Source organism: Rhagoletis zephyria, unplaced genomic scaffold (assembly GCF_001687245.7).
Source record: "Rhagoletis zephyria isolate East Lansing unplaced genomic scaffold, Rhagoletis_zephyria_1.1 Rzeph_scaffold_00209, whole genome shotgun sequence".
NCBI classification, from domain to species: Eukaryota; Metazoa; Arthropoda; class Insecta; order Diptera; family Tephritidae; genus Rhagoletis; species Rhagoletis zephyria.
Genome location: NW_016157293.1, coordinates 138,599 through 161,577, shown reverse-complemented (window position 1 = coordinate 161,577; position 22,979 = coordinate 138,599). Strand labels below are relative to the sequence as shown.

The 22,979-nt window shown below is 37.6% G+C and overlaps 2 protein-coding genes across 3 annotated transcripts in view; one reads left to right on the top strand and one right to left on the bottom strand.

Annotated features, from left to right (window-relative positions):
* The window catches only part of LOC108358120 (uncharacterized), a 310,350-nt gene that overhangs the window by 177,971 nt on the left and 109,400 nt on the right, over nucleotides 1-22,979 (bottom strand). The gene's annotated exons all lie outside the window — the stretch shown is intronic.
* Nucleotides 13,423-18,651, top strand: LOC108358121 (uncharacterized). The gene is made up of 2 exons (XM_017609288.1): nucleotides 13,423-13,603; nucleotides 17,179-18,651. Exon 2 carries the CDS (start codon nucleotides 17,196-17,198, stop codon nucleotides 18,453-18,455), a length of 1,260 nt encoding a protein of 419 aa, XP_017464777.1. The 5' UTR covers nucleotides 13,423-13,603; nucleotides 17,179-17,195; the 3' UTR covers nucleotides 18,456-18,651.

The following is a 22,979-nucleotide window of genomic DNA, read 5'->3' as shown; positions in this document are numbered from 1 at the left end:
CGACTCTGAAAATTTTGATTTTTTTACCCTTTTCCAAAATTATGTGCGACCTTTGCCCCTTTTCAGAGACTTTTTTTAGGAAACGTTAACAGAACTATTCTATTAAAAAATATTTCCTCCTGTAAGTACTGTAAATGCATCACTTAAAACTTTAAGAGAAATGTAACTCTCCTCGATTTATGTGTATGTTTGCAACCTTGTTTTGTGAAAAGCTTGTCCCACTATTTTCTTTTTAAAGTCAACAAATTTATTCTTTTACTAGTAAAGAAAAGCAAAAATAATATGGTGACCCCTTTTCTCGTCAACGAACCCCTTTTTTCGACTTTCTGAAAATTCTCAACGGCAACGCAGTATACATAACGGTTGTCGGGTCATCTGTCCCTTGCGAGAACCTTTTCTCAAAAACAGATACAGTAAAATCTCTAAACCGCCTTTCAGGAACCCACTTCGAAAATTTTTAGGGAAATATAACAAAAAACAAGTAAGAAAGTCTAAGTTTGGGCGGAGCCGAACATTAAATACCCGGCGCAAGTATTAAATATATGTTTTTTCACCTTTCCGAAACCTACCGCTAGATGGTAAGCCGGGGTGTATCAATTTTGAGTAAATTAGCGACCTTCAATTTCGAAATATTGCAGTTTCAAGCATTTCTGAAATTTACCGTTATATGAAAAGCGGCCGTAATTTTAGTCCGATTTCAATAATATATGTGGCAAGCACAATCACCACACCGAGTTTGGTACAAATTGGTAGAACGGTTACCGATATACTTATATGTGATCATAAGTGGGCGGTGCCACGCCCATTTTCCAAAATTTTACCATAAACGTATTTCTTGGTAAAGAATTGTTGCAAGCATCAATTTTGAATAAATTAGCTTCAATATTTAATGATTTATCGAAGATTTTGTATTTCTCTAAATTACCGTTATATGGGATGTGGGCGTGGTTATTGTCCGATTTTAAAAAGTTTCGGCGATTTTTTATGCTGTACCAAGGCCAACAACTGTGCCAAGTTTGGAAGAAATTGGTGCAGCGGTTACCAAGATATACACATGTAACCATAAGTGGGCGTGGCTACGCCCATTTTCCAAAAATTTATAATATTCTTATTTTTCGTCTAAAAATTATTGTAAATATCAATTTTGAGTGAATTATCTTCAGTAGTTACTAAAATATCGCAGTTTTCGTATTTCTGGAAATTACCGTTATATGGGAAGTGGGCGTGGTTAAAGTCCGATTTCGCCCATTTTCAATACCAACCTACCTTGGATTAAGGGAAACCTACATACCAAATTTCGTTGAGATATCTCAATTTTTGCTCGAGTTATCGTGTACACGGACAGACGGACAGACGGACAGACGGACAGACGGACGGACAGACAGACATGGCTTAATCGATTTCTTTTTTCATCCTGATCATTTATGTATACATTTGTCTATATCTATCTCGATTCGTTTTGGCTGTTACAAACAACCGTTATGTGAACAAAATTAATGTACCCTTGTGCACAAGTGCGCTCGTGTATAACGAGTTATTTTGTTAAACTCATTTTATATGCAAAAACTTTATCTATTAATCTTGTAAAAATGAATTATATTGCAATTTTTTCTAAAAAATTATTAAAAGATAAATAATCTTGTAAAAATGCAATACAATTACTTTGAAAAATATGCAAAATCGTAGTCTATGTAAAGTACTCGATACCTTGTCGATACTGAGTAGGTATCGATACCTTGTTTGATACAAGTACAAGTACTGATTTGAGTAATACCTTGATGGTATCGATTTATCCCTGCATACGCCACAGCGGAAATGGACGTCACGCCATTTCTTTAAATGATGAATTGCTGCTATATGTATTTATGTACATATGTACAATGTATGTATATACTCAACGTGAGCACAAAACAATTTGCGTGCATAGTCTTCAGTTCTCTTTTCACTGCAAGTTGAATTATTTTAATGTCTATTGCAAAATTTTATACAGACAAGACTGAAAAGTATAAAATAAATAAAATAAAATTAACTTTTTAATATACCACGTTTTTATAAATGGACAAAAATTAGAAAATAATATTTCTTAGTCCCATAGAATTTGTTTTGATAACTTTTCATTTTTGAAGTTTCAGCAAAAGTCATTATAAACAATTTATTTGAAAATGAAAAGCGTGGGGCGCATGTAATAGACCTGAATTGATATAAAGGGTAATATTTGTATGTATGTATGTGGATATATGAATAACGACCGCTTAAAATCGATCTGAAATTTGTACTTTCTCTGTAAAAGTTGTAGGTCTATGTTATGTAGTTTGACTATTGTCAATTAAATCTAATGCTTTGTATTGCATGCATCCACGTTTTTCGTTTTCAATCTCATAAATTGTTTATAATGACTTTTGCTAAAATTTCAAAATCAAAAGTTATCAAAACCAATTCTATGGGACTAAGAAATATTTTTTCTAATTCTTAGTCCATTTATAAAAGCGTGATACATTAAATTTTTTTTATTTTATTTATTTACTCATGCGTTTTTGCTCAGTGGCAAATGCATTCATGCATATGTATGTACAAATGTAGGTAGTAATGGTCCAAAATGCACGTAAAAAAGGTAAAGTCGGAATTTTTATGCTCTCACCCCCTAGGATTGTTCTATATCGAAAAAAAGTATACTCTTATTTTTTTTATTTTGAAACCAAAAAATATTTAGAGGTCGCTTGTTTAAAGACCCTTCTACTGATATTCACATCAATCGTATGGAATGAGTAGTTCGGCCTCAGTGGTAGTTTAAAAAACTGCCTTTTTTTGAATTTCAGGCAGCAGCCGCGCCCAAAAAGGCATACAAATCGAAACATCCTGGAACAAAACCTTCTTAGTTTTTTTTTATACTTTAATTCCTGAAAGTTTAAAAAAAAATTTAATGAAGGGACGTACAGACGCCACACACATACCAAAGCATCTCGTAGTGGAGGCACGAACCAAAACCAATTTAGCTCTATATTTTTCCAACTAGTAGCCGGAACGCAATATATAAGGTATCGTTTGAAATGTATTGGCCTATAGAATAACACTAAATATGTTGGGTGTACTCACACCGGCAAATGCAAAAAAAAACGTGTTTTATGTCGCATCACTTTACCCTAATTTTTAAGAATCCGGTTAATCGTTTATGAAGCTTGAATACATTTTCTGAACACACTCTGCAAGACCTTTCCAACGATACCTCAAATATGTCGATTGGACGTCTGGATAAAAACTTCCAAATCTCGTGTATACATATATAAGCGAGTCATTTCAGCATGCTAGTGTGGCTGCTTTCGTTACTCGCGCGCACTGCCGTACGCTGTGATATGATTTTGTAAAAGGGGCGTGGCACAACCTATAGGTTTGAAATGTTTAATCAGCCATAACTTCGGAGTCATACGCAGTGTTGCCAAACATAGGCTGTTCCTACCAAAACTGGTAGGAATTTTTCTATTTGGTAGGTTGGTAGCCTTGACTGGATTTTGGTAGGTTTCGTGACAATGAGTAAATAGTAGTTATTTGCGAAAAATAGAAAATATGAACCTCTTAACATTTTAGCAACCTTTAATAAATGAATATTTCACCGGTGCGTTCGTATAACGCCGCAAACATGTAAATATATTTGATTCCTAAGTACAAACGTATATCCTTATTATCTCCAATATACAATATGAAAATCCATATATAATTTATGACGTACTTGGATTAAGATTCCAGAAAAGTCTACCAATGGGCGGAGGTCTTCGCAATCGAAGTCTGTGTTCGCGAATGTCATCGTAGAAGGTAAATGAGGCCAGAATAAATATTATTTCGGATATTCATGCAGCGTTAAAGGCCCTAGACTCTTTGAAAACGTCATCAAGGCTTGTGAACTCTTGAACCACCAATAGCATAATGCTGTGGTGGATTCCGGGACATGAAGGGTTTTAAGGCAACGAGAGGGCTGACTGTCTCGCAAAGCGTGGAGACCAAATGCGGTAGGCATGGTCCCGAGCTATTCGTGGTACATCTAAAGGATACACTGCAGACCTACTTACGAGCTAGCTGGGAATAATTTCAGATTGCTGCTCTCTGGCGGAAGTCAAAGGGAATATGACAATCAAAGAGATGCATAGCTCCTTCCAGGAGGAACTCCGAAAGACACTTTGAACTTAGAACTCTTACTTATTACCTGACTGCACACTGCAAGTTAACGTACCATTTGAATTAAATGGGTCTTTCTGTAGAGACGGACTGTAGGGTTTGTCGGCTGGTGAAAGAAACCCCAGAATATATTCTATGTGCCTGCCCACGAAGCATGAATCGTAGTTTGATATACCTTGGCTAACGATTGCCTTCTGCATCTAAAATTTGGAACATGGCATCATCCAAAGTACTGAGCTTTTTAGATAGCCTATGGCTGGAGGGATTACAGTTAGGATTTAGCACAATATATCTTCTTAGGTAGGAGCGCGAGTATCTCCGACTTAATAAGAGTAATAAATATCATCACTAGACACGAATGAAGCAAAAAAGAACGTGTGAAAAAATTTTACCAAAAAATCCGCTTGAAAAAATTTCGGCGAAGAAAGATGGATTCAACATCATTCCGGACGCTCGCAAACATACTTGACCGCAAAAATAAGTTTATGCGTCTTTCTTTGCCGAAATTTTTTTTTTAGCGTCTTTTTCGCCGTCAACTTTTGAGCTCGCGTTTTTTACGTTGTTAATTTGTTTTTATACTAGCTGTGTTTAAGTTTTACTAAATGTTATGTTATGTATGTTTTTAATAAATTTAGCATTGAAAAGAAAAATATATATTAAAAGCTCAAAAAAATGTTTGGTAGGTTTCAGTTGGTTGTGGTAGGAAATTTTGGTAGGAAAAAAAATTTGTCTGTGGCAACACTGGTCATACGTCACATGAATTTGAAGTTTGGTATGAAGGACATGTTCATGGTAGGCGCTTATAGTAAGGTATATATGAATGAGTTTGTACAAGGGTCGTGGCACATTCCATAGGCGTGAAATTTTTAATCAGCAATAACTTCGGAACCGTAAATCACATGAATTTAAAATATGGTGTGAAGACAGATAAATGATAGATGTTTAAAGTAAAGTATCCATATCTATCTGTAGATCAGGGCTGCTCAAAATTTTTGCATTGAAGTGAAATCACAATACATCTGCAAAATTTATGTGTACACTGAGATTTTTTTTTATTTAAATGAAGCAAAAATTTACAAGTTTATTTTTATTGTACGATTAGTGAATGAAAATTGTTAACGATGGGAGTATTTACATATAAGTGGCATAATACAGTGCGTCAAAAAATGATAGCGACCCAGTGGCTGAAAAGTTCCAAAATTTAGTGGGAGGAATCCTTGCACATATTTACTTCATATTGCAAGCTCAAATTTTACCTTTTCCTTGGGACACTCCTCGCTTATAAAAGTCCCACATTAAATTGTTAAAAAATGATAGCAGCATTGAAGCAATATGCAATACAATTTAATTAGGGTTTGGAGTTTCTCCAACTTTTATAATTTTACTTTTTTATACTTTTGTTGATATTTTCCCACAAAGTCGCGAAATTTCTTTTTTCTGCAATCCGACGTTATAAAAATGTCTGCAATCCTATCAACTTTGCGCGATGTGATGCTCCCAGGGATTTATATTGAATTTAGATGGGAAATCAATCATTTTCTATTTCCCCTTTGAAGTTTTCAAAAAAGTTTTGGTGGTAAGTTACAAAAATGGCGTTGCAAGTAATATTCCGTCATTTGTTTAATAATTACAAGCACAACATACACTACGTTTTGCACTGACAATTTTTGCAAAAAAGATCTTGCGCTTCCACACTTTAATGAACACCGTGTTTTTTTTTTATAAATTTCGTGTTCACTTTCAGTATATGTGACCTGGTCTACGAAAAGGGAGCTTACGTGCGAAAACTAGTTTTCTGTGAAAAAGCTGTTAAAAGTAAGCAACTCGTTTCGTTTACTCGTTTTTACTCTTCTTTCTCTACATTTTTAGTACACTTCTAAGCAAGTTAGGATTTTCTGCTTTTCACCACGTGAAAAAGCATCTCATCTTCCATCCGAATCAACCAAAAAGTGAAAATTGATTTTTTGACACCTAAGCCCCCTTTCCGTAGACCAGGTCACATATATGTATATTAAATCAATTTATAAAACACATGTTTTTCAGTGCTGACATATTTTTTATTTAATTTTTTTTTTTTCATTCTATACAAGGCATATCAAACAGATAGTAGCATTAGAACAACAACAACATGTTCGTGTATTTTGTTGTTGCTTCTGGTATCAAAAATGTCAAAAACTGTTCTGATTTTTTTCTTCTAAATCAAAGCGTGCCATGTGAAATACAAAAAAAAAACATAAATAATTGAAATTGGAAAAAAATAAAAACTGTTGCTACTTTCTTTCTTAGTCAATTCGTTTGCTTCTCGAAGTATTGATCCATCCTTTGCAACGCCCAGTAAGCAGCGGTTGTGTTGCTTAGTTGGGCGAACGTTCCAAAAGCTGCTATTTAATCGCTTGTTTTGTATGGTAAAGGTTTCACATGCAAATAGATTTTAACGATTTAGAATTTTTCTGAGAATAAATTTAAAATATTTGACATTTTCGAGACCAAATACTTTGAAACAAAATCAAATCATCTGCTCTACTGATACTACCTGTTCACTGTGCCTTGATTCTATATTTGTTTGTGTAAATTTGTACATTTTACTAGAGTGTCTGAGCTTCATATGGGAGGGCGTTTGCTTTGCCCTTCCATATGAAACTCAGGCTCTTTCATATGAATTGTGTTTATATACCAGGGCATACGGGACGGCGAGAACAATTTTTTTATATTTAAAGTGTAAATTTGTATATGTGCCCATGGTACAATAAAAACAGGTAGAATCCAAATTGACATCAAACCTACAAAAGTCAAAGTTTTCGGGAGAGTAAAAATAAAAATGAGCGTGTGTAAGGAAAAATAAAAAATTACATTTCGCTGGTTGACGTTTTTGAGTAAATTTGAAGTTTTGTTTCTATTTATTTATTTTTCTTTAGTTAAAATTTGTTAATTTGTATGTTGTTTTATGTTTTTAANTTCAAAAAAAAACAACGATATGACATTCAAAGCGTAACGAAATATAGGAAATAAAAGAAAAACAAGTTGAAGTTTAAAGGTTTGGTTCTCATGAGAGCAACGTCATTTTGGCTTCTACCTGTATTTATGTGCCTTGTATGTGCCTATACTTCAGGGCAAAACAAAAGCAAATGTTCTACAAGTATTCTCATTTTCGTTGTTGGTGTTTCCGACAGGGTAGGAGTGTGATGTAATGTGGAACGATTTTCCGTCATCCCTTGTCAAATTTGGTTTGGAGACAAACCAAACGTTCTACAAGTGCTTATGGAGTGAGCAGTTCTGCTGTAGATTATTTGTCACTAATCTCCGGAACTACTGAATGAATTTTCATGGGAATTTAACTGGTACATAGAGAGTGACCTCGGACGTAACGTAGGGAATAAAAAGATTATAGAAGAAGATTCCGCACTCTCGGCAAACCTTGCAGCCATCTCACGGGTGGAAATAAGAGCTCATAACATCGAAGGAGATTAGTACTTAACCCAAATGTTATTTCAGCGCTATTATTCTGGGCCTATAAGTAAGCAAGGTTCTGCTCTTCAGTCCTTTCAATCTAAACTAATCATTTTTACATTACAAACCGTTTTTGCATAGCAACACTATTTTTGAATTGGTCAACGCAAAAGTTCTTATAAGGCGTCGCGAAGCAAGCCAGGCATTTGCTAGTTAAGAATAATTGCTTATATATTCAAATATTTGCTTGTTTATTTCTATTTTTTTAACAAATGTAAGATTCTTTGCTTTCGCTACGTTCTGTTTTTTTACAAATACTACAAAGCTAATCGTTTGACACTCTTCTGACTAGGAAGAGTTTATCAGTTACTCTCTCAAAAGTATTCCCAGGTACAGGTTTTTTGTGTATAGGAAGGACTTCCTGTAAATTCTGACTAAATTCTGTAAACCGGACTGGTATTGGAACAGACTAAATAAATTGTAACAGAAAACTGAATGTATTTCACTTAATCACATCGCTCATTTACTTAAAAAAGGAATTGATTAAACGGTAAAATAATTATTTTCTTTTCATATTTTCTACTAAGTTTGTACTGTAATTTAGGTTTATGTATGCTTAGCGTTCACACAAGTTTTGTTAGAAAAAACAAAAAATGAAATCATCACTGAAACCATTGATCGATTTGTGGAAGATCTTTGAAGGCTATTTTAAAAATAAAAAATATTGAAGAATTTGGTGTAAAGGCAAAGTCGCATTTTAAAATTTGTATGCAATTAATTTAATTAACAAATTTTTACTTTAACTCTTCAATAGGTTTATAATAAACTTCATACAATTTCAACTCTTTTGTAGGGTTCGCTTCAAATCAGTCAGCCCCCAAATTGTGCTCTGCGTACGCCCACGGTGGAGCAGAAAGATAATTTTCAGCAACTGCTTTAAGTAACTCTAGGGAGCTAGAATTCCAATATAGAAAAATATCAGCACCTCTAAGTACTCTTTTGTATGTATATGTATTTCTTAATCACAATTTCAAATTTCTAAGTTCTCAGCTGACAGCTGATTTTAAGAAAAAGTTGCATTTTTTTCAAACAGATTATTCACAATAATGATAATACATGTTCAAAAAAAACTAGACAGCACAAAGTTTCGGCCGAGCATTGAACCGAATATGAAAATATTGCCGATTAATCGGCAAACCGAAACCGAACAATCCGTCAGACTCTACAGATGATATTGAAACCGTTGGCCTGAAACCGAAAAATGTCAACGCTGCATTTTGCAGCTTAGAAAAAGCAGCTAACGAGGTTGGTCTAGCGGTGAACGAGGACACGACAAAGTACCTCCTGGCAACACATAAAAAGTCTTCGTGCATTGGGGCACAGTCGGTCTGGCAGTCGTAACTTTGTGAAGAACTTTGTTTACTTAGGATCCAGCATAAACACCACCAATAATGTCCGTCTGGAGATAAAGCGAAGAATAACTCTTGCCAACAGGCATGATTCAATAATACAAGGTTCGATAAACTGACAGTTGTCTCTCTCGCACCGCTCCCTTAGCAGTGGCACCGTGTTGCTTCTTTGCAAATTTACTTGGAAAAAGTGTAGCTTTGCTGGGAAATAGAAGTATAAGCTTTTGTGCAATATGTTTATGCATATGAAGCACATTTAACTGATGAAAACATAAATTGTTTTTAAATTGGATGTTTACATAAATCTCATAGTAGTTTTATTTTAATTTTGAGTCCTTTTGCAGTTTTTATACAGCTAAATAGCACATAAATTACGTAATTCACGTAGATATATTAATATTTCGTTCAATATTTCATTTAAAATGTCAGATTTCCTGCCAATACATTAGAATTTACAAAAGGAGTTTCACTACTAACTGCCTACTTTGCGTACTTTTCTACTACCATTTTCGCAACAAGGGATTGCATTCTTCTCCTTTCTCTGTCCTTCGTAAATGCAACCTTTTGTAAGGGAGTGTCAAACCGCGGCTGCCAACAATTATCTAACCTTGTTTTATTGTATCATGGCCAACAGGTACTTTGGGCTCGGTAGGCAATTGAAAAGGAGAACCCTCTCTCGCGAAAAAAATGACGCTCTACAAATCTCTCATCATGCCACACCCTTTTATAAGGCGCTGAAACCTGGACGATGTCTAACAAAGATAAGAAGGTTTTGGCGCTTTCGAGAGAACTATTCTACGCAAGATCTATGGCCCCGTTCGCGTGTGCGACGAGTACCGAACAAGATGGAATGACGAATTGTACGAGCGTTTAAACGACATAGGCATAGTTAAGCGCATAAAAATACAACGATTGCGTGCGTTCCCACGACAGTCGGGTCTACGTAACCGGAACGACCCAGACTTATATCTGGTCAAGCACTGTAACTCCAGCAATACTCCCAAAAACCCTTTGGGGAATCTGTATGCGGTTACAACAACAACAACAGCGATTCTGGGTTGGACGTGTTGTACGCATGGATGACGACGCTCAGGTGAAAAGATCCTTCGACTCCGCATCCATGGGTGGACAACGAAAGCAAGGGCACCCACGAACATAATGGAAGTACCAGGTGCCGGACTTGCAAAGGAGAGAGGCAACTGGCGAAGTTGGTTGGTCTCGGCCCAAACCGACAAACGGTTGTAGTGCCAAATAAGAAGAATACAAATTATTTATCCTTGGAAAGCTTAGAAAATAAATTATAGTTTCCACCAAAAAGCACGGAAAAAGTTCTAATAGGTCAGCAATTTTTGATACTGTTTCACAAGTGTGACATGAAATACGAATTTTAAGATAATTTTGGATTATAAGAAAAAGGACTGAGATTTGCATGTTTAAACTCTTAAAATCGACAAAAAACCAAAACGCTGACATAAAATATTTCATGGTACACTTGGCGAATTTTGTCCTGTATTGGCTGTAATCAATACTTCTCAGGACGCATTTTGAAGTCTCATCGGAACGCTTCTATATATAAATTGTTATTTTAATGCCTTCATCGCTTGGAAGTTTTCTCACTGAACCAAATGTATTTTCTTACATTTATGGGGATTATACATTTAAAAGATTTTGAAGATATCTAAGAGAATTTATAAGAAGATTTTTCTTGGAAGCCGCGGTACCCCAAACTTTTTGTAAACGTATTCAGAGGAAGTACGTATTCTAACATTTTCTTCCATCCGTGACCCATCATTGGAAGAAATCTTTAAGAAAGTAAGCAGTGACAGTGATTTGGAAGGAATAGCATATACAAAGCCAAAACCTTTCACCCAAAAAGTATTAAATGATTTGAAAAGGGTTCTAGTATTATCTAAGGAATCTCTAGAGGTATTGGATTCTAGTTTAAAAGAAAAAATTTGTTGGCCCCAGGTGCAAAAAAGACGTGCACTTTAGTTATCTCTTAAAATAGTAACCAAAATCTGAGTTTTATTTTTTACCTCCTCACAAAAAAGTCCAGTTTTTCAAAAATACACATCTTTTCACATTGTGGCGAATACTACGGCAGCGCGAAGCGAACGACAAGAAAATGGCAGAATGCTCGATGAAAGACGTAGAATATTCGACAGCAAGAAACGTTAAGTGGAGGAATACTGCGAACAGCAAGAGAATGAGGATGTGCGATATATGGCAGAACGTTCTAGAGTTGCCATCAGTGAAAGCGCAAGTATATAAGGGCGCTGCGACCGCGCACACGAAGCTCAGTTGCGAATCAGCAAGCTACAAGTTCTGTTGTAAAGCAGAGATCAATTATGTTGGCAAGTTTTGTAAAGTGTTGTAACTGTCTTAACAAGTATTGTTAATTATTGTTATTGCCTAAACAAGTATTGTAAAGTGTTTGTTGCACAATAAAGTTAACTGTACTGTAATTTGGTCATCTTGAGTGTTTATTTAACAATCCAGTGATACGAACGCAGAGGATTTTGAGAAATCCGTATTCAAGGGTAATCGTAACAATTGGTATCAGATTTGGGATTGTTAAATAAATCCGATTGGGGAAAATTTTATAATGGCAAAAATTTAGGGCCTAAAGATCTAGGAACTCAAACAGGAGTTGGAAAAGAGAAATTTAGCAACCTCAAGAAGACATATCGCGACAGGAAAGTGCCACTTAGGGTTGCGTACGATAGCCAGTACTGCAGCCTACGATTGCTCTTAGAGGCAGCCCCGAAGATTCCACCAAAAACGGAAGCAGTTAGTTGGGCAGAGGTTGGCAGTGATGGAGATGGAGTTGTTTCGACCGGAGAAAGAAGAGGTTCAGCCATAAAGAAAAAACGTGACGGTTCCCCCAACTCAGTGAAAAAAATAAGTCATCACAAGGAAGTGGTCATAGCAGGCCAGATACACGCTCAACAGGCAGTGGTTCCGGCAGGAAGAGAGCCAATGAACTACGTTCCAATGGAGATGTAGTAGTAGTATTTATTTATTTAGCAATTTCGCTATTTTACAACATAAGAGTAAGAATTTACAATTACATTTCGGGTCTTAATTATAATTTTCTTTAACAAATTCAATCACGTTTCTTTTAAATATATAAATATTCGATTCAGTTTTAATTTCTAATGGTTAGGAATTAAAAAAGTTAGTTCCTTTATAAAATAAATTATTCTGTGCCGCATTTGTCATTAAAGGTGATCTCCTAAAATCATTATTATTTCTAAGCTGATATGGCTGTACATCGGCTACATAGCTATCTCAAAAGTTAGATATACTGGCAAATTATTTTTAATTTTAAAAATAAAACATGATACGTTCAATATAACGCGCTGATTTACAGACATCAATTTCAAAGTGTCAAGAAACGTTATAATCGGTGTGAGGACATTACATTTGAAAATAGTTCCGCCGGTGGCTGTGAAAGCAGTGCGCGCGCATCGAAGTATCCAGGAAAAGGTCGTGGCCCAGGTTGAGGCTACATATCCGGTCAATGAAGTTGAACAACTACGGAAGTTTCAGCGGGAGGATCTGGATTTAGCAGTAGTGATGCGAGGATTGGAGCTGAGGAAGCGACCGACCAGGAAGGAAGTGTCAGCGGAGAGTCCAATTGCAAAGGCATGCTGGGCACAATGGGGCAGTTTCAATTTGGCAACTAGTTGCGTGCATCGGATATGGAAGAGCGAAGGTGGCCGATGCTTCCGGAATCTAGTGGTTGTTCCGAAGGTAAGAGTTCCGGACATTCTTAGCCAGTTCCACAGAGGTGCAAAAGGGAAGCACCTGGTAATCAAGAAAACCCTCGATAGGATTACGAAGAGATTCTATTGTTGCTTTTTTGCATGGACAGAGGAATCGGCATAAATGCAGCGAAAAGGGTGCCCATGAGAAGAGACATGGCAGAAGCACTGTCCTGCAATGCATCGAGCCGAGAGGGTTTCCTGGAAGTCGATTTGGTGTTGTTGTACAAGCCGCAGCGGAAGTAAGGCTTCACCTCTAAGCCACGGCGTAACTGGGAAGGACGTATAAGGTTGTCAAACGGCTGAAAACTAGAAACAAGATAAATATGGTCCACTTGGAACGGCTTGCAGCGTTTGGAACAGCAATTGGGACGATCAGACTTAGGTGGAGGGCCTAACAAGCATTGTAAAGTGTTTGTTGTACAATAAAGTTAATTGTACTATAATTTGGTCATCTTGAGTGTTTATTTAACAATCCACTGATACGAACTGAAAGGATTTTGGGAAATCTGTCAAGTATTCAAGAACAATCGTGTCATCCCCACTGCTGCCATCTCTATTATGACTGTCATCGCTATTTCGAGTATTCATCGCTATTTCGAGTATTCGTCTTGTTGACTTTACTTTGTATTCATCCATTCATTGTTAGTTTTCTGAGAAGTCAGTTTTTGCCACAATTGGTCACAAGTAAACGCTATCTTATAAACTCTGTAAAGTTATTTAAAATACGTCTATTAAATTAATAAACAAACAACGGTCATCTTGTCAAAAATCTGTCTTGGAGTGACAGATTACACTGTGGAACAAATTCAGGTTAGTAAAAGTTAGATCGATTCTGAGGGCGCGAACAGAGTGGCCGCTTGTTGCCGAGCCGAGCCGACTGACGCTTATTGCGAGAACCAATGCGAGAAAACTGGTACTATACAAATTAGTACAAATAAGCGCGAACAGNAGGGGTGAAAATAGAGGCTAAATTAGAAGACCCGTATCGCGGCGTTTGTTTATGTTAGTTCGAATTTTTTTTTTATCGACCTTCGAACTTTGCAGTCAAATGCAACAAATTTCTTCCCCTTCCCCTTTTTCCTCGTCTTCCTCTTTTTTGTTTCCAACCACCGCACAGGTAGCGATTTTTATTTATTTCGTACAAGCGAACTAATATCAAAAATAAATATTCAGTTAAGACTCGAAACTCAGCCGAAGCTGACGTCTTTTTATTTTCGCTCGGTCGTGATAAAATTCGCTATTATTTTTTTGGAACTTATTTCATTTTGTGAGTGATTTAAGTTAGTTGCAACGGTTTCATAAAAATAACAAAAACAACATTGTATAATATATATTGTATTAAAAATGTCGGAACCAAAATGTAAAATGGACCATTTTTGTAATGTTTGTGGACGTTTCATAGCAAGCGGTGAAAAATGTGGCAATGCGAGTGATTGTTTTTGGGAAGCCTATAAACAATGGCCCGTAGTCATAGTCAAAATAAAGTCGACTTTAAAGTTAGTTGCAGCNAAATAACAAAAACAACATTGTATAATATATATTGTATTAAAAATGTCGGAACCAAAATGTAAAATGGACCATTTTTGTAATGTTTGTGGACGTTTCATAGCAAGCGATGAAAAATGTGGCAATGCGAGTGATTGTTTTTTGGAAGCCTATAAACAATATTTCTCGCAAGAGTTTATCACTGACGTAAACTATGCCCCTAAAAAAGCTTCCTTTAATTGCTATTCNTTTTTCTTAACAGCGGTCGTCCCTCGGCAGGCAATGGCAAACCTCCGAGTGTATTTCTGCCATGAAAAAAGCTTCTCATAAAAATACAATCGCCGTTCGGAGTCGACGTAAAACTGTAGGTCCCTCCGCTTTGTGTGACAACATCAAGGCGCACAGCACAAATCGGAGGAGAAGCTCGTCCAAACACTAACATATGTGTAAGCGCCAATCTATTATTATAATTGCTATTCAAGTGTTATGCAATGGAAAAGTGAAAAGAAGAAGGCTATGCCTTTTGGTATACCAATGATGTGGTTAGACAACAGCCCGGATCAACAAGAAAATTGCTATGGATGTATCAACTACCATAAAACTTTGAATAGAAGGAAAGCAAAGAATAAAACAGTGCCAAGTATCCAATTACCATTACCGTACTCAGAATTCGTTGCAGTACCAACATACCGAAGTATTGATCTTCAAACAGATATCAGTACTACAACCGCCGCTGCTGTATCCATGCATTTCTNCAGTATCAGTACTACAACCGCCGCTGCTATATACATGCATTTCTTCTCAGAATACGACCCTGGTGAAGGTACATCCTATGAAACATCAAAGGATCCAATCCTAGTCACACAAAAGCAATTGGATGCAATTGTTGCAATTTTGTGTTTGACTCAGAAAAAATCAGAACAACTGGCTTCATTTTTGAAAGGAAATAATTTGCTGGCGATGGTACCAAAGTAACAGCATATCGAAAATGCCAAAAAGAGTTAGAAAAGTTCTTCAATGTGAATAATGCAAAAAATTTCGCTTATTGCAACGATATCGAAAAGTTAATGGAGACGATAGGGTTAACCTATAAAAAAGATGATTGGCGTTTATTCATCGATAGTTCACTAATCAGCTTAAAAGTTGTGCTTTTGCACAAGACGAATAGAATGCCTTCTGTTCCAATTGCGTATAGCACTGACACTAGTGAAAATTTCGATAATTTGAAACACATTCTGGAAGTAGTCAAATATAACGAACACCAGTGGCGCATTTGCTGCGACCTCAAAATAGTTTCATTGATTACAGGCTTAACAGCATCTGGCCGTCCAAAATATCCGTGTTGATTGAGCGATTGGGATTCACGATACGGAGAAGGTATTAAAAGAAGAAAGCAGTACAAACAGCATAACTGGAATAGTCGCATTGGACGGAAATGGCCTAAAGACAATAGGCTACACGAAAGTCTTGTTCCTGAAATGAAAATTTTGTTGCCGTTGCTCCACATTAAACTTGGCATTGCTAAAAATTTTTTGAAATATATCGCAAAAAGACCAGCAGTATTCAACCGCTTAAATGACATTTTCCCAAGACTAAGTAACGCCAAAATTCAGGAAGGGGTTGTTAATGGTCCCGACATACGGAAACTAATGAGTCGTCAAGATTTTGACCAAGTTCTGACAGACCGAGAATTAAATGCATGGCTCGCATTGAAAGCAGTCATTAAAGGACTTTTGGGGAAAGAACGCAAAGACAACTTCAGGCAATCTGTTGCAAACATGTTGGCAGGTTTCTATGAAATTGGGGTTAATATGTCGTACAAAATTCATCTCTTGCATCAGCATCTTGATCAACTCGCTCAACAGTTGCCAACTGAATCTGATGAGCAAGGCGAACGTTATCACCAAACTGCGCTTCCATTTGAAATAAGGTAACTATAGAGTGTGCATATTTTGAATTCCTAGATTTTTCTAATATCTTTGTCAAAGTGCACAATTTAAACATGTTAACTATTGAAAACTATTTTCGTTTCAGGTACAGAGGAAAGAAATCTCCGGATGCAATACTCGCTGAAATTTGTTGGTGGTATAAAAACACCTTTGAAGAAGAGGAAGACGAGGAAAAAGAGGAAGAAGGGGAAGACAAAGATGTAATTCCAGAATATCTGTTGGACGAAATTATCGACCTTTCTGATGATGATGATGATGACCAAGATATTAGAGAGAGCAGTGATGTTGATCCACAGCCGCCTGCTAAACGGCAACTGGCCAAATCATTAATTTAATTTATTTAATTTTTTTACTTATAACTTTTCATAACTTACATTTAAAAATTATATTTTTTTCCATATTTTTATAATTTCTTTTTCAATGTTTCTTCAAAACCAACACTGAAAAAATTGGTGCATAAGAAATGAGAAGTAAATTAATATTAAGCTGAAAAACGCAAGCGCTGTATTATGATTGTTTTCTTTTCAAATGAAATTTATTGAAGAAACTGAGAAGCATATTATAGATCAAACAGAAAGCAAAAAATACTTAGTTTTGTGGAAAATATGTTCAAAAAGCATGAAAAAAAAATTTCCAACATTTTGCTTCATAAGCACTACAAAAATTTTCTAAATCACTTTTTTTTTTAATTTTAATTGTTGCACAGGTCTCTAGCAATAATTTGGCTTTAACAGATTGAAAAAATATCAATTAGTCGACGAGTTATAGCCAAAAACCATATAAACAATATGCTGAAAATCGGCATTTGACTGCAAAGTTCGAAGGTCGATTAAAAAAAAAATCGAACTAACATAAACAAACGCCGCGATACGGGTCTTCTAATTTAGCCTCTATTTTCACCCCTCACTCTCAGAACAGAAGAACTTTTGCTAACCTGAATTTGTTCCACAGTGTTATCAGAAGTGGTCATGAACCTAAACGACCTCACAGTAATGCAGCTTAAAAGTGTGCTGAAAAAGTTGGAGCAAAAGACGAGCGGAAACAAGGCGGAGCTAATTAGCAGATTACAGCAGCTGGACGAGGAGGTGGTAAGCCAAAATATTGAGGAAGTAATGACGACGCTAGGAGCTGCCCCCAGCGAAGGTGCTGGTCAAGAGAGGAGCGATGCATCAACGAGTAACGATTCGGAAGTCAGGAAGCAGTTGGAGGAACAGGTGAGTTGCCTGAGTGGCGCCGTAGAGCTATTGACGGCACAGCTGCAGACTCTTCGTTCATCGATGACGAACGCTCTGGTGACCACGATGGGCATGCAAAGTAGTTTTAGACAGAGCAGTTTGTCGTTGCACAATACTTTATCGTATAAGCAGTCAAAGATACAGCAAGCAGACACGCAGTCGCTGTCAAGTATATTACTTGCCGCACCATTGTATGGACAGTTGAATTCTATGACGTTGCCGCAGGCGCCGCCAACGTTTCCATTCTCTACAACGCCTTGGATAAACAATACAGCTTATGGTTCACAGCTGATTTCAACGCAAATATGTGCACCGTCGTCGACACAAACGCAATGGCCAACGTTTCAATTCTCTACAACGCCTTGGCTAAACAATACACCTTATGGTTCACAGCCGATTCCAACGCAAATATGTGTGCCGTCGTCGACGCAAACGCAGTGGCCAACGTTCTCACCGACGCAAGCGAACGTTTCACTTTATACGCAGCAGCAGACAACTCAAATGAATGTCACGTCATCATCACCGAGCAATGTAGAACCCATGCAGGGGAAAGTGTTCGGGTCGCAGCCGAATGATTTCACAACAAGCGTTCATCCAGTGTCGTTGCAAGAGACAATGTACGTGAGAGCAAGATACACACCTGGTGAAGTAGCAGCAGTATTGCCAGAGTTTTATCCATGGGACAGTGCATACTCGTTAATTCTGTTTATAGAAAGAATTGAGCAGCTGAGGAATTTGTATAATTGGGAGGATACCCTGCTCACTTTCGCTGTCCTCAGTAAACTTAAAGGTGTTTCTAAACAGTGGGCAGATGCGCAGCCAGTGTTTAAAACATTGAGTGAATTTGTAGGTCAGTTTTTAACCGATTTCCCTTACTTTAAAAATTCAGCTGATGTGCACATTCGGTTGATGAATACTAAGATGGTTAAAGGGGGGAGTGTTGTTGAATTTTACTACAAAGTTATTAGCGATGGGGCGAAGAGAGTTCATTGAAGATTGTGCGATAATTTGGTATGTAATAAATGGGTTGAATGATGAGGGATTGCACAAAACGTTGAGCGCAATGCATTTCTCGAAATGTGCTGATTTGTTGCAGTCGTTGATTAATATACACGCGAACAATGCGAGTCAATGTAAACAAAATGAATTTTTAAAGAAAGTTGGAAGGCCAATGGCGCAAAATAGCAACATGAATGATGTAAAACGTAACGCAACTGGTCCTATTTGCTTCAATATACAAAGAAAGGGGGCACATTTCGAGGAATTGCAGTAAGCCACGTAAAATAACTGAATTTAAGCAACGTGAAAGAACAAATCAAATTAGCAATAAGTCTGAGGGTGAAGTAGAGGAAGCTAACACACTAGTGAACAAAGTTTCTACGCGAAGTGTGTGCAAAGAGATTTGTAAAGGTATCACTTTAATAGGCAAGAAAGAAATACAGTGTAATGCGCTTATTGATTCTGGCAGTTGTAGGTCGTTGATCAAACCGTCAATTGCACTACGAATTGGGGAAAGTTTTGCTGCTTGCGAGGAAAAGTTGTTTGGAATTTCGGGTGGGGAAACCGTTTGTCGTGAAAAGTTAATAACAAAAATTAGGATTGATGAAGTGACCAGATTCGTTCAAATGTTAGTCGTGGAAGATGCAGCAATGGCATACGAAGCATTTGTAAGAATCGAATTGTTGTCTAAAGGCAAGGTTATCATTGAGGGTAATTCGTGTAAGATAAAGAGGATTGGTGACGAAGCGCTGGACATTGGAAATAATCTACCGCTAAGCGTCCAAGAGGGTCTTGTTGATTTCATTAATTTGTACGCATATTGTTTTGGGGAAAGGCTTCCTGAGTTAGGTAAATCAAAGCGATTTAAAATGGAAATAAAGGTCACTTCCGGTAAACCAATTGCAGCAACGCATTGTGGAGGAGATAGTTAATGAGCTGCTACAATTGGGAATAATACGAAAGTCGGATTCACTGTACGCATCACCCATTCTGTTGGTGCGCAAACAGAACGGAGAAGAGAGGTTATGTGTTGACTTCCGCGAGCTCAACGCTGTTACAGAAAAGTAACCATGGTTGATGCCTACAGTGGATGGAGTGTTAGCTACGCTTTCGGGGAAAAGGTTTTCCACCCCTTTAGATCTTATATCGGGTTATTATCAAATCGAGTTGAGTGAGGAGGCTAAACCGTTGGCAGCGTTTGTAACTCACAATGGACATTTTGAATTTAATAGAATGCCATTTGGGTTACGTAACGCTCCGTGCACTTTCCAGCGTATGAGGACGCAATTAGTCGCCTCGTTAAGTAAATTTGTTGTGAGCTACGTAGATGAGGTAATAATAGCGACACATAACGTAGAAATTTGTACTATTTCGATGAGTTTTTGAAAATTATTCGTGACGAGGGGTTAACTTTGAGAACTTCGAAATTTACGTTTATGAGAAGTCAGGTTACCTCTTAGGGCATGAGGTAGGTGCAGGTGTCCAAAGCCGAGTACTCAGCTGGAAGTTAGACGTTTTTTAGGTTTAACCGGATTTTTCCGTAAGTTTGTACCTGGGTACGCATTGACTGCTAAACTGCTGACGCAACTTACGAAGAAGGGCGCAGAATTTGATTGGGGTACAGAATGTGAAAAAGCTTTTAAGCATTTGATAAAGGCTATTAGTGAGGCGCCAGTGCTCACAATATACGACGTAGCTAAAAACCGTGAAATTTATACAGATGCGTCCAGCATGGGAATTGCTGCTATTCTTCTGCAGAGGAACCTGGGAACGGGTTAAAACGGGTTGCCTATTTTAGTCGAGCGTGTACGCCGAAAGAAGGGAACTATCATCCGTATGAATTGGAGGTTTTGGCGGTGGTTGAAGCGTGCGAACGGTTTACGATGTTCCTATTGGGTAAGAGGTTCACTATCGTCACTGACTGTCACTCCTATCCTATGATGCCCAGAGTGGCGCGGTGGTTTCTAAAGCTTTTAGAATATGATTTTGCGATTATGCACCGAGCTGGGGTGTCAATGGCCCATGTCGACGCAATCAGTCGTGCGCTAGTCGAGGGAACACCGATCGTAGAGGATGTTGCATGTAAGGTGTTGTCGATATCATATGTGATTGGGAACGATGCAGAGGCAAGATGAGAAACTTAAAAACATAGTGTATCTGCTGCAAGGCTCAATTCATTCAGATCAACGGAACAAAATCGTAGTTTAGGAAGAGCCTGCCTGAAACTATTCAAAAAAGCAAATAAGCAAATGGATGTATAGAATTGACAATAACAACCACGCTGTCGAGTTTAAATAGTGGCAAATCAGCTGCACTTGATAGTAGTTGGCTGAATAAGGAAGATGAATTAGCAACAAGAGTTTACGGGATGCACATAGCTCAGTGGTTAACGCTTCTGACTTTGAACATCGAATACGCAGGTTCGATCCCTGCTGAAGTCTAGAAAAAAGAAGTCTGATGAGGAGTAGGAATAGGGCTATAACTTCTACCGCTTAGACTTTGTTGCTTTTTCAATTTTTCCTAATAAACAATCGTGGTACAAAGCTCAATAAAAATATTAAAAATAAAATGTTAACAAGCCACAATAACATTGACAAAAAACCAAATCGTCGCTGAGTATGCACTGAAGGATCACCGACTGTTCTGGAAGAGTGAAAACGGGCGGTTACTTCTGGTCGTGCCAAAAGGGATGCGATGGGGAGTTGTCAGGTTCTGTCATGACGGTGTAGGACATCCCGGATTGGAGGGAACCATTAACTGCAACATTTCTGGTTTTCAAGTTTGAGAAACTTTGTGAAGGGCTATATCGGATCTTGCTTAGAGTGTTGGTATCACCGACAACCATTACGGAGGCAATGTGAATTGTATGGGATGGACACTCCGCCCATACCGTTCCATACACTGCACCTTGATCACCTGGGGCCGTTCCCGAAAAGCCGTCGTGGTTACGAATACGTTCTGGTGATTGTCGATGCTCTCACAAGATACTGCATCATAGTTCCCACCAGGTCAAAAAAAAACGAAGCCAGTCGTCGATCAGTTAACGCTTTACTTTGGACTATCGCAACGAATTGTTACCGATCGAGGGTCAGCATCTACCTCATCAGCGTTCGAAACATTTTCTGAGTCTCTTAACATCCAACACGTGAAGGTAGCAGTGCGCACTCCTCGCTCAAATGGCTTAGCGGAAGGCGTTAACCAAGCCGAGTTGGCGTCCTTGAAACCATCTACGAATGATTCTAAAGATTGGGATACCCATGTCCGCATGCTTCAGTGGACAATGAATACAAAGATCAACGCTAAAACGAAGGTCGCTCCAATGGATCTTTACGATTTCCCACTACGTGATTTGAGTGGAAATAAGCTCTTGGCGGCACTTAACGACAATGAGGATTTGCATATGAATGGTCGACGCAGCGAGGCCGTGTAAAATATTGAAGAAGCTCGCCAGAAATGGAAAACTAGATTCAATGCTAAACATCGCAAACCTGTTCCTTATAAAGGAGATTTGGTGCTTCTTGAAGCTCCACCCACAAGTACAGGCGAGTCAAGGAAGCTGCAGCCTAAATACAAGGGCCCGTACATGGTGAAGAAAGTTTTACGCTACGACCGGTATGTCATCGAGGATGTCGACGGAAGTCAGCGTACACAGCGACGTTACAGCACCATCGCCACACCAGACAAAGTGAAACCCTGGTGTGCTCTATTCCCAAAAATTTACGACGACTGTTACTCTGACGGCGATAGCGATGCAGAATAAATGACCCCACTGAGTTTCTGTCAGGAGAGGCCGAGCTGTCATCCACATCATTAGTGCCATCACTAGCAGCTGCCATCCCTATTATGACTGCCATCGCTATTTCGAGTATTCATCTGGTTGACTTTACTTTGTATTCATCCATTCATTGTTAGTTTTCTGAGAAGTCAGTTTTTGACACAATTGGTCACAAGAAAACGCTATCTTATAAACTCTGTAAAGTTATTTAAAATACATCTATTAAATTAATAAACAAACAACGGTCATCTTTTCAAAAATCTGTCTTGGAGTGACAATCGTAAAATATGTATTTCAATGCACGGTATTCAAATGTAAACTATAATGGTTTTCCAGAAGACCTCAAAACTAAATTTTCAAGTTTTTATTCCGTATTTCATCACCAATTGGATATGCTAAAGCCTAAAATGCCAATAAAGCAATTCCGGTTGGGCTTGGTTAGCTAATATAATGAAATGTATATTATTTTAGGGATGGGTAATGGGGGTTGAAATTCAATTTTTTCCGAGTTTCGAACATTGCCAAACCATTCGATTATTCGATACGAAAACTATTTAGTTCGAAATTTTTCGAATTTTCAAAAAAAAAATTTACCGAATATTTAAAAGTTTGTTTGTAAAAATTATAACTCAAATCAAAAAAGAGATTCAGTTGAACTTGCATTAATGTGATTAATTACCCATATCGCTCCAAAATAAATACGAATAAAAAGTATTTTTTCTCAAATAAAAATTTCACAATCA

Excerpts from the sequence above, each read along its gene's own strand:
- LOC108358121 (XM_017609288.1), top strand. The coding sequence starts at position 17,196 with ATGAACCTAAACGACCTCACAGTAATGCAGCTTAAAAGTGTGCTGAAA.